This window comes from Podarcis pityusensis, assembly GCF_964106645.2.
Source record: "Podarcis pityusensis genome assembly, chromosome: 10".
NCBI classification, from domain to species: Eukaryota; Metazoa; Chordata; class Lepidosauria; order Squamata; family Lacertidae; genus Podarcis; species Podarcis pityusensis.
This window is the reverse complement of record NC_138035.1, coordinates 41,711,789-41,726,103: the sequence shown is the minus strand read 5'-3', so window position 1 is coordinate 41,726,103 and position 14,315 is coordinate 41,711,789. Positions and strand designations below refer to the sequence as shown.

Below are 14,315 nucleotides of genomic sequence, written 5' to 3'. Positions count from 1 at the left end.
CTTAAAATACTGTGCATGTTATTATTCCAAATGGAGACCCACAAAACAATAAAATGTACACTAAAGTAGCTAAAATGATTTATATCAGCATGTTGCTCATGATGAATGTCATTGTCGTTTATACACAGTCTTAAGGGCTGGATTGCGAATGTACATTTGTAATTTGAAATATTGCATTCCCAGTAGGTTTATTAATCAAGCTAATAAGCAAATGTTACAGCTTAAAAAATCTTTCAGTAAAAAGGCACTGAAACATCTCTTTTTGGCAGCAGTCAGACAATAGTAAATAGGTGTCATGTTGTGAGCATGTAGGCCAGAACCTTAGCATCACATAATTCTGAAATCCTGCTCCTGGCAAACTGAGATTTCTGTATTATGGGCACTGTGAATCGCCATAAGGGCTTCATTGTAATGCTGCCTGGAAACTTCAGAAGGGTCAAAATGCTACTGCTAAAATCTTGACAGGCCAGGAATTGGGATCATGTGACAGTATCATTGTATTAGCTACACTGGCTGCTGATTCAGTTTTTAATGCAATCAGAGGTATTGACTTTGTACCGTTGGTCCCACACTCCTTGGGGCCTTAATCTATGTACTTGAAGGGCCTGCAAAGCTGCTTGTTTTTTTAGATTGCCTTGCACGTCACACTGCCTTCTGAGGCACATTTTGTGGCAATGCATGGAAGAGTTTTCTCTACGGCAGGACATCATCTGTGAAACTCCCTGCCCCAAGGGGTCAGCTTCCTCTCTTATCTTTGTTCTGCTGGCATCTGAAGAAGTTTGTTTGTTTTTAAGCCAAGGATTTGCTAGTGCTGCTACTTAATTTATTTCAATTTGATTTTTATTCTGGTTTTTCTGTTTTCTGATGATAGGTCAGGTTGTGGTTTTTGTAACTCAGATTGTGTTTTTGACAATGGGTTTTTAGGGATGTGATTCTGTTTTTGTTTTTGTTTTACTTGTTGGTCACTCCGACTCCTTCAGGAGCAGAAAAGTATAATTGGTTTTTAGTGTACGGTATAAAGAATGTATCTAAAGCAGGGGTAGGGAACCTTAGGCCGGGAGGCCAAATGTGGCCTGATAAGGCCTCTCCGTTTGGCCCTCAAAATTCCCCAGACCACCCCCCTCACCCACACTGCCTCATAACCCAGTTGTCCTGACTGGAATGTGTTGTTGACCTTTGAGAAGGCCTCTTGCTTGTCTGGATGGAGGATACAGAGGGATGTGGACTTCTGTTTCAGAAGCTAGGCTCCCGTGCAGAGGTGAAACTCACATTAATTCCTCCACCCACTTTGGCCTCTGCTCCTGCCTACCTCGGGCATGTGGCCCTCAAAAGGCTTTCTAGAACGGAATGTGGCCCTTGAGCTATAAAACTTTCCCCACTCCTGATCTAAAGAGCCTCCCACACAGTTCTTTAAGTTGCTATCTTTGAAGGAATCCCCACCCAACAGGAAATTACTTAGACATCTCCACTATGACTCTGAAAACTCCCTGTGATATTCCAATTAGGAAAGAAACTGTGACTTCTGCATTATCAGATTCTCTGGATTGATAAGGAACATGTGTACTCCACTGACGCATGGTGGTGGTTGTTTTCTGTTTCCCCAATCAGGCTGTGCTCTCCCATAGCGCTGTGGCAGACTGTGCAGTTGTCGGCCAGGAAGACTCCTTAAAGGGCCACGTCCCACTCGCTCTGTGCGTCCTAAGAAACGGTGAGACATTTGTTTGAAAAGCAGAAGGAAGCCTTAGGCTCGACTCCCGGCCTGTAGCAGCTAACAAAATGGTTACCGTACAGAAGAATCAGACTACTTTTGTTGACCGTGGTGCTCTTACCTTGCTTATCAGGAGTAAACACTGAAGAGGAAAAGCTTTTGGATGAAATCACAAAGAGAGTTAGAGAAAATATTGGCCCTGTGGCAGCCTTCCGGAAAGTAGTGTTTGTGAAACAGATACCAAAGACACGTTCTGGCAAGATACCACGGTCAGCTCTTTCTTCCTTGGTAAACGGCAAGCCATACAAGGTGAATTACCTGCATTCTTTTACTACTACTGTGTGGTGCTGGATATTTTGATATTACGCTGTGCTGTCTGCAGTTTTCATAATCTTTTATAGCCGTCTCTCTAAAGTTATGCCTAGCATGTTGTGTAGTATTTAAGTGGCTTTAAGCAGCAGCATATCTTGTGTAAAGCAGACCAGTCCCATTAACTTGGCTCCAATACCACCACCCTGTAACAGGCATATAGATTTACAAAGTGTAGCCAAACAACCTTGGGAGGGTCAAATGCTTTTAGGATAGTGCCTGCATTTCCTACCCTTGCTATATATACTTCTTTATCCTGACCTTTGACACTTGAGGAGTATATTTTTAGGACCCACTTTCGGAACATAACACATCCTGGGACCTTAAGGTGAAGGCCAGGTAACAAATAAATAAGAATAGTTTTTATCGCATTTGTCTTGACCCATTTCTGTACTAAGGAACCATTTTGTGTGAGATTACCTTTTTTGCATCTACTGACAGTGGTTGGTCACAAGAAGGGGGCAGCTACAAAACTTGTTTTCCAGTGCCACTGCTGACTATGGGCCATTACATTACTGCTTTTTTGATGGTGTATACAGGGATCTTGTATGATTTCAACAAAACTAGGCAAACTAAGTTGACTAGACTTGAACTTACTAACACTGTTGTTAACTATAACATAGTATCTTGATTCTCTTCTCTTGCTCATTTTTCCCCAGATAACTCCAACCATTGAGGATCCGGCTGTGTTTAAACATGTAGAAGAAATGCTGAAGACCAAGTTAAAGTAATGGTTAAAACCTATTAAGATCTGAAAATACCTGGAATACATAACTGCATTTAATTAGGCCAGGAGTACCATGCAAATCAAATTACATTGGGACTAATTTTATTTCTGCAAAAGTGTTGCTAAGCCTTATACCGCAATGGCAAGTAATTAATATTGGATTGCTGGTGTAATGATTTATGGTGGATATTCAAACAGTTTCTCCGAGGCTCAAATAGCTATTAAAATAATCGCATTTGCTACTTTCTTGCTGCTCCAACCCTATATCGAATGCAAAGATGAAACTGATGATGCAGGGCACACCCAGCCAAAATGTTAGCACTTTTAAGCCCCATCAATTTCAGTGCAACACTTGAATCCGTGTGCTCATATGTCTTCCATTGAATACAGGGGAACTTTAGGTATGCTTATATATTAATATTGTTTCAAGAGGTGGGCAGAGCAATCTTAACTTCCACATCTGTTGGCTGGAGGGGCCAAGGGTGGAGCAGAGGCTGCTGCCTAGCTTTGTGTGTATAGAATTACCACTGTTGGTTCTTTTGTAGCCAGAGTCAGGGTAAGGCAGGGTAGGATGGAAGCAGCCTCGAATCTGTTGGATGCAAGGCTCCTTCATTCATTGGAGGGTTCCCAGGATCAGGGTCCCCTCCACAGGACCCTGGAGCTGGTTTATCTAAGTCCCACCCCCCCCATTGGACTCAACTGGAAGATTGAGTGGGTGGGCAAAGATCCACACAGCAAAGGAAAAGTAAGACTGCCTGCTTCGCTGCCCTGGCTGCCACAAGCAAGCAAGGTTTAGAAGTGGAGGTCAGTTTTCAGCTTCACACCCACCCACCCACCCACCCACCCATGCAAACACATTCACAACCTCAGGACTGCACTCTAACTAATGAAACTATTGTTTACAAGTTTAGAGCTATGGGAATAAAATTTGCCATTTTTATTTTGAGTTGTTTAGATTATATATCACACCCAAGACATTTCGTCATGCATATTTGCAGGCTATGTTTTGGAAATCCAAATCACTAGAACCCATTTAATACTTACCTGCAATCAAGCCGCACAGAAGAATATTGCTGGCTGTATGCTGAACTTCCTGTCCCAAGGTGCAATTTTGTTTCTTCACTGTAATAGAGTGAGTTCTGCACCTATCTGTATCCAGCTCAGTACTTCAAGTCCAGCAAGTGATTATCCTGATCAACACAGAGAACAAGACTGGAAATAGCAGGGCCTTGGGCACAGAAGGAAAAAATGGCCCTATGCAAAAGCTTACCTGTAGGTAAAACGATGATGATGATGATAATCAAACAGAACAGGAGATGCCCTTGGTGGTGAGTGGGCTTTTCCATCATTTTTGAACAAAGGCTTATTTTACATTGCTCTGTAAGTACAAATTCATCCCAGTCTTCTGGGCCAGTCTGCACAGAAAATGGAGGTAATGCTGAATATCTTTAGAACGACCATTCCTCAGTGGTGTAGCACACACACTTTTATGCTGAAGGCCCTCTTTTTGGTCTCTGGCATCTCCAGCTACAGCTGAGAAAACCTGGATAGATGCTGCCAATCATTGTAATAGTTAGATGGACCATTGATCTGACTTTGTATAAGCCAGTTTCCTGTGTAGAAGCAATGCCATTTTTTGTCCTGTTTAATACAGTTTCAGTCTTAGTACTCAAGGTGCAATCTTATACGTATTTGTTTACTCAACCTTAGTTTGCTTTAAGACATCTGTTGCATATTTTGGCTTCACAGACTGAACAGCAGAGCCAAAAGGGGAATTAAAGAAACTTTAGAAAGTCTTCATAGAACTTTGATTAGAGTCAATCAGATGGTTTGAAATAGCACATAGTATTGCCTTCGTAGAACTGCAGTTCAGGATGCATGTGAAAAATGTTACGTTTCTCCCACTTCAAAAGCATGTTTAAAGCAGCTGCTGGTTCCCGGAAAGCAGTGGTATTGTAGCAGCTGAGGGTGGTGGGAATGGGGAGAATCACAGAATTGTATAGTTGAAAAGGGATCATAAGGGTCATCTAGTTCAACCCCCTGCAATGCAGGAATCTTCTGTCCAATGTAGAGTCTCTCCACATCACATAGACGTGGGGACTTAAACATGACCTTTTACATGCATGGGTTGGGGGGGAAAGGGAGTGGGAGAGCAAGGGAAAAATGAGCAGCAATCCCAGCTGTGTTTGTGAGAGTTTTTGAGTGCAGAAGAGGCGGTTGGAGAGGAGATCAGAGAAACTTGTGGAGTGGTTTGGAGAGAGTACAGAGGGGTTTGGAGTGTGAGGGAGGTGTTTGGCAGAGCTTCAGACGACAGAATAGTCCACAAAAACACAAAGCATCACCATCATCATCGGCTTCTGAGAAAACAAAAAAGTAGAGGGTGATTCTCATGCTGATAGACGTGTTGGCTTTGTTGGACTGCTTGAGGGCTGGCATGTCTGTGAGTGCTGTGGCATGCAAATTTGGCCAGAATGAGTCCAGCATCCATGCCCATCAAGGTATATGAAAAGTAGATCCATGGGGCTGTGGCAGTAAGTGCACCACTGACCGCAGCGAGGTGTAGGACAAGGCTTTGGTGGAGACAGAGAAGGTACTGAACTTGTGGCTGGAGGACACAAACCGGAAACATGTCCCATGGGTGGCAAGCATATTGTGCCAAAAGACACTGAACCTCTATGACTTCTATCAAAGATGGGGACCAGCTTGCTATGAAATTTGAAGCCAGGCCAGGTTGACTTAACAGCTTTAAGATCTGCTTGGAAATCAGCCTCAAGTTCATCCATGGGAATACAGACACTCTGAGACTATAAAAGGAAGTGTTTGATGAGCTCAAGAGACAACATTGGCAGCTGCCAATCACCATGTACCTCACACAGATATCAGCAGATGTGCCCGTGCAACGCACCTCTGAATCTGAACCATAGCCAAGCACTTCTCAGTCTTCATATAATCAGAAGCATCATCCAGCGAGGGAGGAGGATGACTTCATTCGTCCCTCACAGGTAGGTGCCACCATTTGAAAAAATGGTTTTTACGTGGTCTTCTAGGGATTGTTCAGGATTTAGTGATTTTGCTTATACATGCAATGGTCAAGAACATAAGTGAGGTGAGAGTTACCTGTAGTTTTAAGACGAATAGAAACTTAAGGGCAAGCCTTTAAGTCAGCATGCTCTCTTAGAGAAGGTTAAGCAGAGTTAATTGATGTTGTACATATATGGATTGTGTGTGTGTGTGTGTGTGTGTGTGTGTGTGTGAAATTCAACATTGAATTTGAAACGTCGTGTTGAACACAATACATGGTACCAGGAGTAAAATATGTTTTGTGAGGGTATTATGGGATATTTGAAGGCTCCACATCTCTCTCATGTGAAGCAGCTGAGGAATGGAAGAGGGAAAAGTGTAAGGAGGAGAAAGTGGTAGTTTTAAACAACTGTAGAGATTCAAACAAAGCAGAGATGGAGAGGAAAATTTTGTGGTTTTAAGCAATGGCAGAGGTTTGAGTAGAGCGAGTGGGTAGACATTGCAGTGGGAAGAATGGCTTAAAACAGGGTTTGAATACAGCGAGAAAGGAGATGGGAAAGGATGTTTCCCCCGTTATTTTTCCTTGTAAAACAATTTTTAAAAAAACCGTATTTCTCCCTTCCCAGTCTATTCAGACCTCTCCCATTGTTTTAAACCACAACTTTCCCCCTCTCAGTTGTCTCTTTTGTCTTGCTCCCATGTCACTGCCGCTGCTGTTGTGCAGTCTGTCTTCTCTTTTGTGCCCCTACCCGACTCCAATTTCATGCAGTCAGGATTGTGATGCGGCACTACAAATCCTCCAAAGGGGGCTGCATGATGACACTCTTAAAGCTTTATTATACTTAAGGACCAATTTATCCTAACTTTGTGTCTTCCTTCCAGCTACTTGGCTACATCTCAGAGACAAAAGGCTTATTATGTGTATGTCCTTCAAATCCTGGGACCCAGGTCTCTGCAGGACTGGCTCTTCATTAATTTGGAACAGCAGCATATGGAAATCGTATATGGGAGGTGAGTCACAGGCATCAAAGTGCTGTTTCTCCCATACACACTCCTTTGTACATGTGTCCCAGGTATGGAGGTAGGCAGAGCATTAGAATAGTTAAAGGTGGTATTTGTATGCCTCTCACATCTATACTTTTCCATTTGCTTTTGAAAGTTACATGAACCCTAAAGTTACATGTATATATGGGAGGAAATCTATGTTCCTCCCATTTGTTGTCCTTTAGTCGTGTCCAACTCTTCATGACCCCATGGACCAGAGCAAGACAGGAGTGCCTGGTGTGCTCTGGTCCATGGGGTCACGAAGAGTCGGACACGACTAAACAACAACAAATGGGAGGAACATAGATTTCTCATTTCTTGTCATTGTCCTGCCTCTTTATGTCTATATGCACATTGTAAAGGTGAGAGAGGTATTATTGAGCCCTATAGCTAATAGGTCCTTTCCCACCTGTAGGGTGTTGTGTGCCCATGCAGGGAACAAAATATACCCACCAGTTTTGGGCAGAAAAGAAAGAAAAAGTTGAGAAGCTCTTGCTATAGTTGTCTACTGAAAAGTAATATTGCATAGTGCAACTACTATTAGAATTCGTGTATTTCAGGCTTCCTCAGCCTTGGCCCTCCAGATATTTTGGCCTACAGCTCCCATGATCCCTAGCTAACAGAACCAGTGGTCAGGGATGATGGGAATTGTAGTCTCAAAACACCTGGAGGGCCAAAGTTGAGGAAGCCTGGTGTATTTCATAGTAGTCTTAATTCTATTCTAGGACACATGGTAGCTAGAAAAGAAACTGAGGCATCCGTAGGCTTCAGCAAAAATTCATTATGGCTGCAGTCCTACATACTTAGCCATAGGTAAGCCTCGTTAAATTCAAATCACCTTCCCTATTTATAGGAATATATTGTGCTGTTATATACTGTATTGACTCCAAACCAAAACTAATCATACTTATATCAATGGGACTTAACTAACTTGCTCAGCATCAAACAGTGGTTGGAGAATTAGATTACCAGGTTGCTAGTATGTTTGATTCCAGCTGTATATTGGTCTAAAAGGTGTTTGAAGACATGTTACAGAAGTTGTTACAACAACAGAGTATATTAAGGTTACCAGATTTTTTTCAATGAATCCGGGGACACTTTTCAACTTAAGTGGATTTTGTATGGGGACTGATTTGTAAATCTGGGGACTGCCCCTGGAAATGGGGATGTCTGGTAACCTTGAGTAATATCCCATAGAAATCAATTGATCAAGCCAGTGTCTTGGCGGTTGTAGCAAAGTTTACTTAGAAGGAACACTTTTTGTACGTTACTTTCTATGAAGCAATACGTTCAGTGCACCATCTTGTGGCAGACGGCATTATTACCTTTCAAAGCACATTCTGGTTTGCTTGTTAATAGAAAACGTTATGTTTATATTCAGCCCTGAAGCAATGTTTGCCTCTTAAAGTTCCATTTGAAGCTGTGACACACCATGCAGTTCCATCAGACACTGAACACATAAAACAGCACTGATTTTCTTTTATTGACAACGGGGGAGAAAAAGAATCTGTCACCATTTGGTTAACTGAGGTCTGTTTAAGTAAAAAAAGCAAAACAAAACGCAGTAAAACAAATGTACGTGCAGATGTTTTGCAGATCAACCTGCTGAAAGGAATAACCAAAAGACAGGTCTGAAGCTAAGATCAGGCAGCGGGAGATTAGCAAATAGAAGGTAAATGACATTATTAAATAGGTCTTACTTTGAAACTTCCCATATAAACAAAGAATAAACATCAATAACACCACCAAATAAAGCCACAGCAGATAATAGTTTCTCCTCTAAGCTTTTGTACATTATATATTAACTTTTCTGCCTTTCAGTTAGTTCCTCTGATAAGGTTGACTTCCGAGAAGTCTCAGCAAGGCCGTCTTGGATAAACATGTTATTAGACAATCAGCTGTCTAATGCCTATTATAATGAAGAAATGGAGGGCAGCATTTTTCTATATAACTGAAAACTTGAAGATCAGGATTTATTTCCCCTTGATGTTTGTTCTATGCCAACATCTATGGCCAGCATCTGAAGAATTTGGAAGGCAAAACGTGAGTCCTAGAAAAAGCTAGTTTCTTCTTGGTCCATAAGTAGCCATTGAGGAGAATGTCTCTTGTTAACATCCTATAGTTGATTTTTGATCTTGTTGATATTAAAAAGGAGAGCTGTCACAGTGCTTTTCTACAAGTATATATAACAATTGTGTTTTGCCTTTAGAGGTCCATTTTTGGCTCAAATCTTTCTTTTGTAAATCATCAGAGGCAGGTGTTGAGCTTTAAATATTGACAGATTTCTTTTAAAAAGTAGGAACATGTTGAAGCATCTAATAACTCCGCTAAACATATCCAATTGACTTTGCTACAATTCAAAACTGTAAAAATGGTGGAATGGAAGGATACAAACAGTATTTGTTGACACTGTATTGTCAAGTGTTTGCACTAAGACCCCATGTACCATAGATTTAATTTCTTTTAAAAAATCATATTTATATCCATTTACATGAGACTTACACATATTAAAAGAAATACATACACAGTAAATACATAAATTCTAGTATTTTACAATAAAACAGATGAAACAAGTTTAAAAATGAGTGTCTCCTTTTGATAAAAGCTTTCCTGCACTTCAATCAAATTTATGATGATAGATACACTGGGGTTTATTTATTTATTTTAAAAAACTTAATTAGTAACTATTACCTTATTGAACTACCCAATGGGCGCAGTCCAGCCAGTACTGTTGCTGCACATTCTTTAGTCATTTCAGTGGGGCTGTCTGAAACGTATGTTACCTCCACTGAAATGAATTAGAGTTGCATGATGGTAGTACTTGGCAGGTTGCACCTTAAAACGCAATTTGTAAAAAGATCTCCATGTAGTTTAGTCTGATAAATATTCTAGTGTACTTCCTTATACCCTGTTCTTGAATAAAAAGCTTCTTTTCATAACGTGGTGGTAGTGCACTTCAGGTAAAGTAGAAGAGTTGGCATCTAGAGGTGGGGAAAAAATAGTACATTCAGTAATAACTCCATTACAGTATTCTGTTACTGAGCCAGTGGTCTCCAACATGGTGCCTGTGGGCCCTGCAGAAGTCTTCCCTGGCAATGCAAGGCACCCTTTTTCATCCCTCTACAGAAATTAGGCTCAAAAATCATTCTGGAGTAGCCACAATACAGTAAGTTGTGGTGTGTGCATAATTACAGCCCCCCCAAAAGGTTGGTGATCTCTATCTTAGGCTCATTATTAATGAGTAGTAAATGGCTTCTAGCACAGCCCTGCTGAAGCAGGCAGGATTATTGTGGAGAAAAGGGGCTGCAGACACAATGGGGAAATAAAAAAATCCTTCCAGTAGCACCTTTAAGACCAACTAAGTTAGTTCTTGGTATGAGCTTTCGTGTGCAAGCACACTTCTTCAGATACACTGGAAGTGTATCTGAAGAAGTGTGCTTGCACACGAAAGCTCATACCAAGAACTAACTTAGTTGGTCTTAAAGGTGCTACTGGAAGGATTTTTTTATTTTGACTATGGCAGACCAACACGGCTACCTATCTGTAACTGGAACAATGGGGAAAATCTGTCTTGAGGCACTAAGGAAATTTAAACATAGGCAGTATCTGTAGGTATTGAGCTACAAGCCCCAGATTCCTTTTACCACTCAGACTTAACATTTTTGAATTTGGATTGTAATTGTTTAGTCATACAGTGGTACCTCAGGTTATAAACACCTCGGGTTACAGACTCCGCTAACCTGGAAGTAGTACCTTGGGTTAGGAACTTTACCTCAGGATGAGACCAGAAATCGCACGGCGGCGGCAGTGGGAGGCCCCATTAGCTAAAGTGGTACCTCAGGTTAAGAACGGACCTATGGAATGAGTTAAGTTCGTAACCAGAGGCACCACTGTATAATATACCGAAGCAGATGTGTTAATACAATAAATAGCCCACTTGGAATTTCACTATCTTAATTGTTTTGCATCTTTTTAAGGTAATATATTGGGTTGCTTTTTTTCTCTCTCTAGTAGGATTGTTGGTAATGTAGAATGTTTCCTTTGATAGATGCCGGTTGGGAAATGTTTCAGATGTCATTGGTGATAGTATTGGTCCATAAATTACTGTAGCGACCAGTGGAATAAATGTCAAGGGCAATGGCATTTGCAATGAACCCATAGACTACCCTCTTCAATAGTAGTAGTAGTACTCCTTGCAAACTGCACTGATTCATTTTTCTATACCTTTAGCACATTATTTTTGTCTGCCTAGTGCTGTTTGTATTTCCTAATTTTAGAATTTGTATTCTCAAGCAATGGCTGACTGTGGTAGTAGCAGTAGATTAGATAATCATAGGTTTGATATTTGCAAGCATTGGCTCTTTACTATCTGAACTTGCAGTGAAATTTGTAATGCTCTGGGGCACTCAATTTCATACCCTTGGCATGCTAACAACAGCCTACATAGCTCTAATTACAAGCTATTCCATTTCAGTGTTTTTGTCCTCATTTAGTTTAATGTTTTTTGCTTGGGAGAAAGGAAAAGCTTTCCCCCTCTCCATTTAGAGCTAAACTACACATGGCATTAATGATGTGTGTAAACAAGTGTGCTGTGTCTGTCTGCTTTTATTTTGGAGAGAAACCATCTTGGGGCCCAGTGCTGGAATCTGCTTCAAATGTGGCTGGGGTCCTATGCTAGTTTTCTGCTGAAAAGTGCACCATCATGGTTGACATTTGCCCTGATGGTGGTGTTTTGCAGTGTCAAAAATTGTGTGACTGTTGTTATTTGTACCCCACCCATCTGACTGGGTTGCTCCAGCCACGCTGGTTTTCACCCAGCTATGCTCAAGGAGCAGAAGTAAGACACATAATAAAACAGAGGAAAGTAAATTGGGGTTTATAGAAAAGAAATATTCACATGCTCCTCAATGGAGCAGTTTAAGGAAGTCTCTCAGCCCCTCATGGGAGCCAGAGGGTGGCGTGATCAGCTGAGAAGTGGTGGGTGTGCAGCCTGTGCAGGGTGTCAGTCACTTCTGGAGCAACCAAGCCCTGCCTCTGGCTTGTGGAAGCTGCCAGAGCAGTATGGGAGGCTTCCCACCTCTCAGTTGAGTGGTTTAAGGAATCCCCCTCCTGCTCACATCAGCCAGAGGGGAGAAGCTTGATCAGCTGAGGGGCACGGGACTGGGTGATGTATTTCAGCTGCTTCTGAGGAAGAAGCAGCCAAGATACACTTCACACACACTGGTATTTAGCTGCTGATACATCACAATGTTAAAAACCAGTTATCACCCAGCCCTAGTCCGCTATACCCTGTTCTACTCTTTAGGCTGCAGGCAGGTTCCTTAGATTCACTTGAGTCTCATCCCTAGGCTTAGATGTTGAGAACTCATAGCTGCTTATTGCTCAGTGCTGTTAATGTGCAGACAAAGTCTAAGAATAGTCAGAAGTTGTATAGCCCAGGCATACCTTCACTATCTCAGTGCCCAGACGTACTTCAGTGAGAACTTCCCAGGCCCTTTGAGAGAACCCTACACTGCTATGGTTATTGTTTCAGTTCTGCCCACTCCACCCCAACCACAAATAAGATAGCTTTTTAATCACTCACATGAGTTCACCTCCATCCTTCTTTCCATGCCAGCCTTGTCAGCACGAATACGTGCGAACCGTCGAGCTGTCTAGTCTCTGCAACCGCGCTGACGCCACTGCAAATTGATAACCAAAACAACAAGAAGAATCTTGGAATTAGAGGAAGAGGGAAAAAACATGGATCCCACTCTGTAAGGTATTCTCTGTGACCCAACTCTTGAAGCTTATTTAGTGTGGATTGCGCACACGTACACTTAATGTTCAAAAAGGGTGTATATCCAGAGTGCCTGATCTGTGTCCCAGATTTTTTTAAAAAAAGATTCTGACCCTGCTATCAGGGCATTTGTATGTACCTTACCTATTTGACCATTATACCCATATGTTATGCTATTTATTTAGATGTGTTGCTTATGCTGGTCTGTGACCGAATAAAGTGAATTCATTCATTCCCACCCAAATATGGATATCTGCTGGAACAGGAGACACAGCAGACAGACCATGTGGTTGGGTGGGGAAGGTTCTCTTTTTGCTCTTGTGATGATATGAGACAATTGGGGAAAGAAGGTGTGTACAGTGGTACCTCGGGTTACATACGCTTCAGGTTACAGACTCCGCTAACCTAGAAATAGTGCTTCAGGTTAAGAACTTTGCTTCAGGATAAGAACATAAATCGTGCTCCGGTGGTGCGGCGGCAGCAGGAGGCCCCATTAGCTAAAGTGGTGCTTCAGGTTAAGAACAGTTTCAGGTTAAGAACGGACCTCCGGAACGAATTAAGTACTTAACCCAAGGTACCACTGTACTGCTTCTTAGCTCAATTAGTTGCAGCCGTATGGATGAAGGGCAGGTTATGAATATAAAGAATAAATAGAATGGATAAATAAAATGTAGAAATGAAAAATACATTCACCCCTTTCAGGCATTTGAAACTGTGTAAATACAGGTGTGGGGCATGGGGACAAGCATATGAGCTCAAGGTTTGCTTCAGCTCTTTCATGTACCGCTAAATAATGGTTTAGTATTACATCTCTTAACACATTTTATGTGTAAATATTTCACACCAACCAGCACCTAAGTCAGTGATGCTTTGCTGCTGGCTATATTGCTTATGCAAGGTCGGCATATTTTCTTCCACATAGATAATGAATGCTTAGACAACCTTAGTTATGAAAATAAGCGTTAGCCCCATACCATCAGTTGCCATTTTTCGTGACTGTCCTGATGTTGTAGTTAATCTGAACCCAGCTGGCAGTGTTTCTGAGGAGCCAGGCATCATGCTGATTCCATGGACTTCACGTGGGGGGAATTGTCTTCGCCAGGAAGAACCTCGCCTGTAATTCTTGTCATCACTCTGTTGACACACAAATGCAGTATTTAATTTTGCTAAAACTGAAAGCTAGTCTTCTGCGTAGTTAAAACTGAACAGTTGAGGAATAGTTATCAGTAGAAAAGTGGGCTTCTGCTCGTTACAAATAGAAACAGAAACCTGACAAGGGAATCTTGTTTTAGGCTGGCCAATGAATAGCTTTATCATTCCTTTTGAACACAGCTAGATAAAATGGTCCATATATAGGCATTGCTACTCTATGGCCAGAACGCAGTGAAAAAGTGAGCCAGATAGAGACACTGAAATATAGGATGTGCACAACAGAGCATAACCCTCAACTCATCCTTTGATATGATCCCCACTGGACCCAAAGGGTAGGAAGATGCTGACTGGAGTGCTGGGGAGATTATATGCTGCCCTCCCACCATTGAGATACTCAAACTAATATACCTCTGTGGTTTTATTATTTAACAAATTACCAAAAGATTAAAGAGGGATGATGTATGCCTATCTAAAATGTCCTATGTGAACAGTGATAATAAGAATATAATCAAAAA

The 14,315-nt window shown here is 41.6% G+C and overlaps 2 protein-coding genes across 17 annotated transcripts in view; one reads left to right on the top strand and one right to left on the bottom strand.

Moving 5' to 3' along the window:
* Window positions 1-14,315, top strand: part of ACSS3 (acyl-CoA synthetase short chain family member 3) — a 68,111-nt gene that overhangs the window by 52,947 nt on the left and 849 nt on the right. Inside the window, exons 14-20 of one of the 5 annotated variants that reach the window (XM_080971479.1) lie at window positions 1,609-1,708; window positions 1,842-2,017; window positions 2,737-2,804; window positions 3,936-5,806; window positions 6,708-6,836; window positions 8,691-8,912; window positions 12,487-12,625. In XM_080971479.1, coding sequence (XP_080827605.1) covers window positions 1,609-1,708; window positions 1,842-2,017; window positions 2,737-2,804; window positions 3,936-4,026 — 435 coding nt within the window. In that variant the 3' untranslated portion in view covers window positions 4,027-5,806; window positions 6,708-6,836; window positions 8,691-8,912; window positions 12,487-12,625. Of the gene's footprint in view, window positions 1-1,608; window positions 1,709-1,841; window positions 2,018-2,736; window positions 3,751-3,802; window positions 3,898-3,935; window positions 5,807-6,707; window positions 6,837-8,690; window positions 8,913-12,486; window positions 12,631-14,315 lie in introns of those variants that run through there. The other 4 variants (XM_080971478.1, XM_080971480.1, XM_080971481.1 and 1 more) reach the window with 4 other exon arrangements.
* PPFIA2 (PTPRF interacting protein alpha 2) overlaps window positions 8,334-14,315 on the bottom strand; it is a 265,886-nt gene continuing 259,904 nt past the window's right edge. For all 12 annotated transcript variants that reach the window (XM_080971449.1, XM_080971453.1, XM_080971456.1 and 9 more), the window contains 3 exons: window positions 13,623-13,782; window positions 12,454-12,550; window positions 8,334-9,850 (listed from right to left, as the gene is read on the bottom strand). In XM_080971449.1, coding sequence (XP_080827575.1) covers window positions 12,492-12,550; window positions 13,623-13,782 — 219 coding nt within the window. In that variant the 3' untranslated portion in view covers window positions 8,334-9,850; window positions 12,454-12,491. The remainder of the gene's footprint in view (window positions 9,851-12,453; window positions 12,551-13,622; window positions 13,783-14,315) is intronic.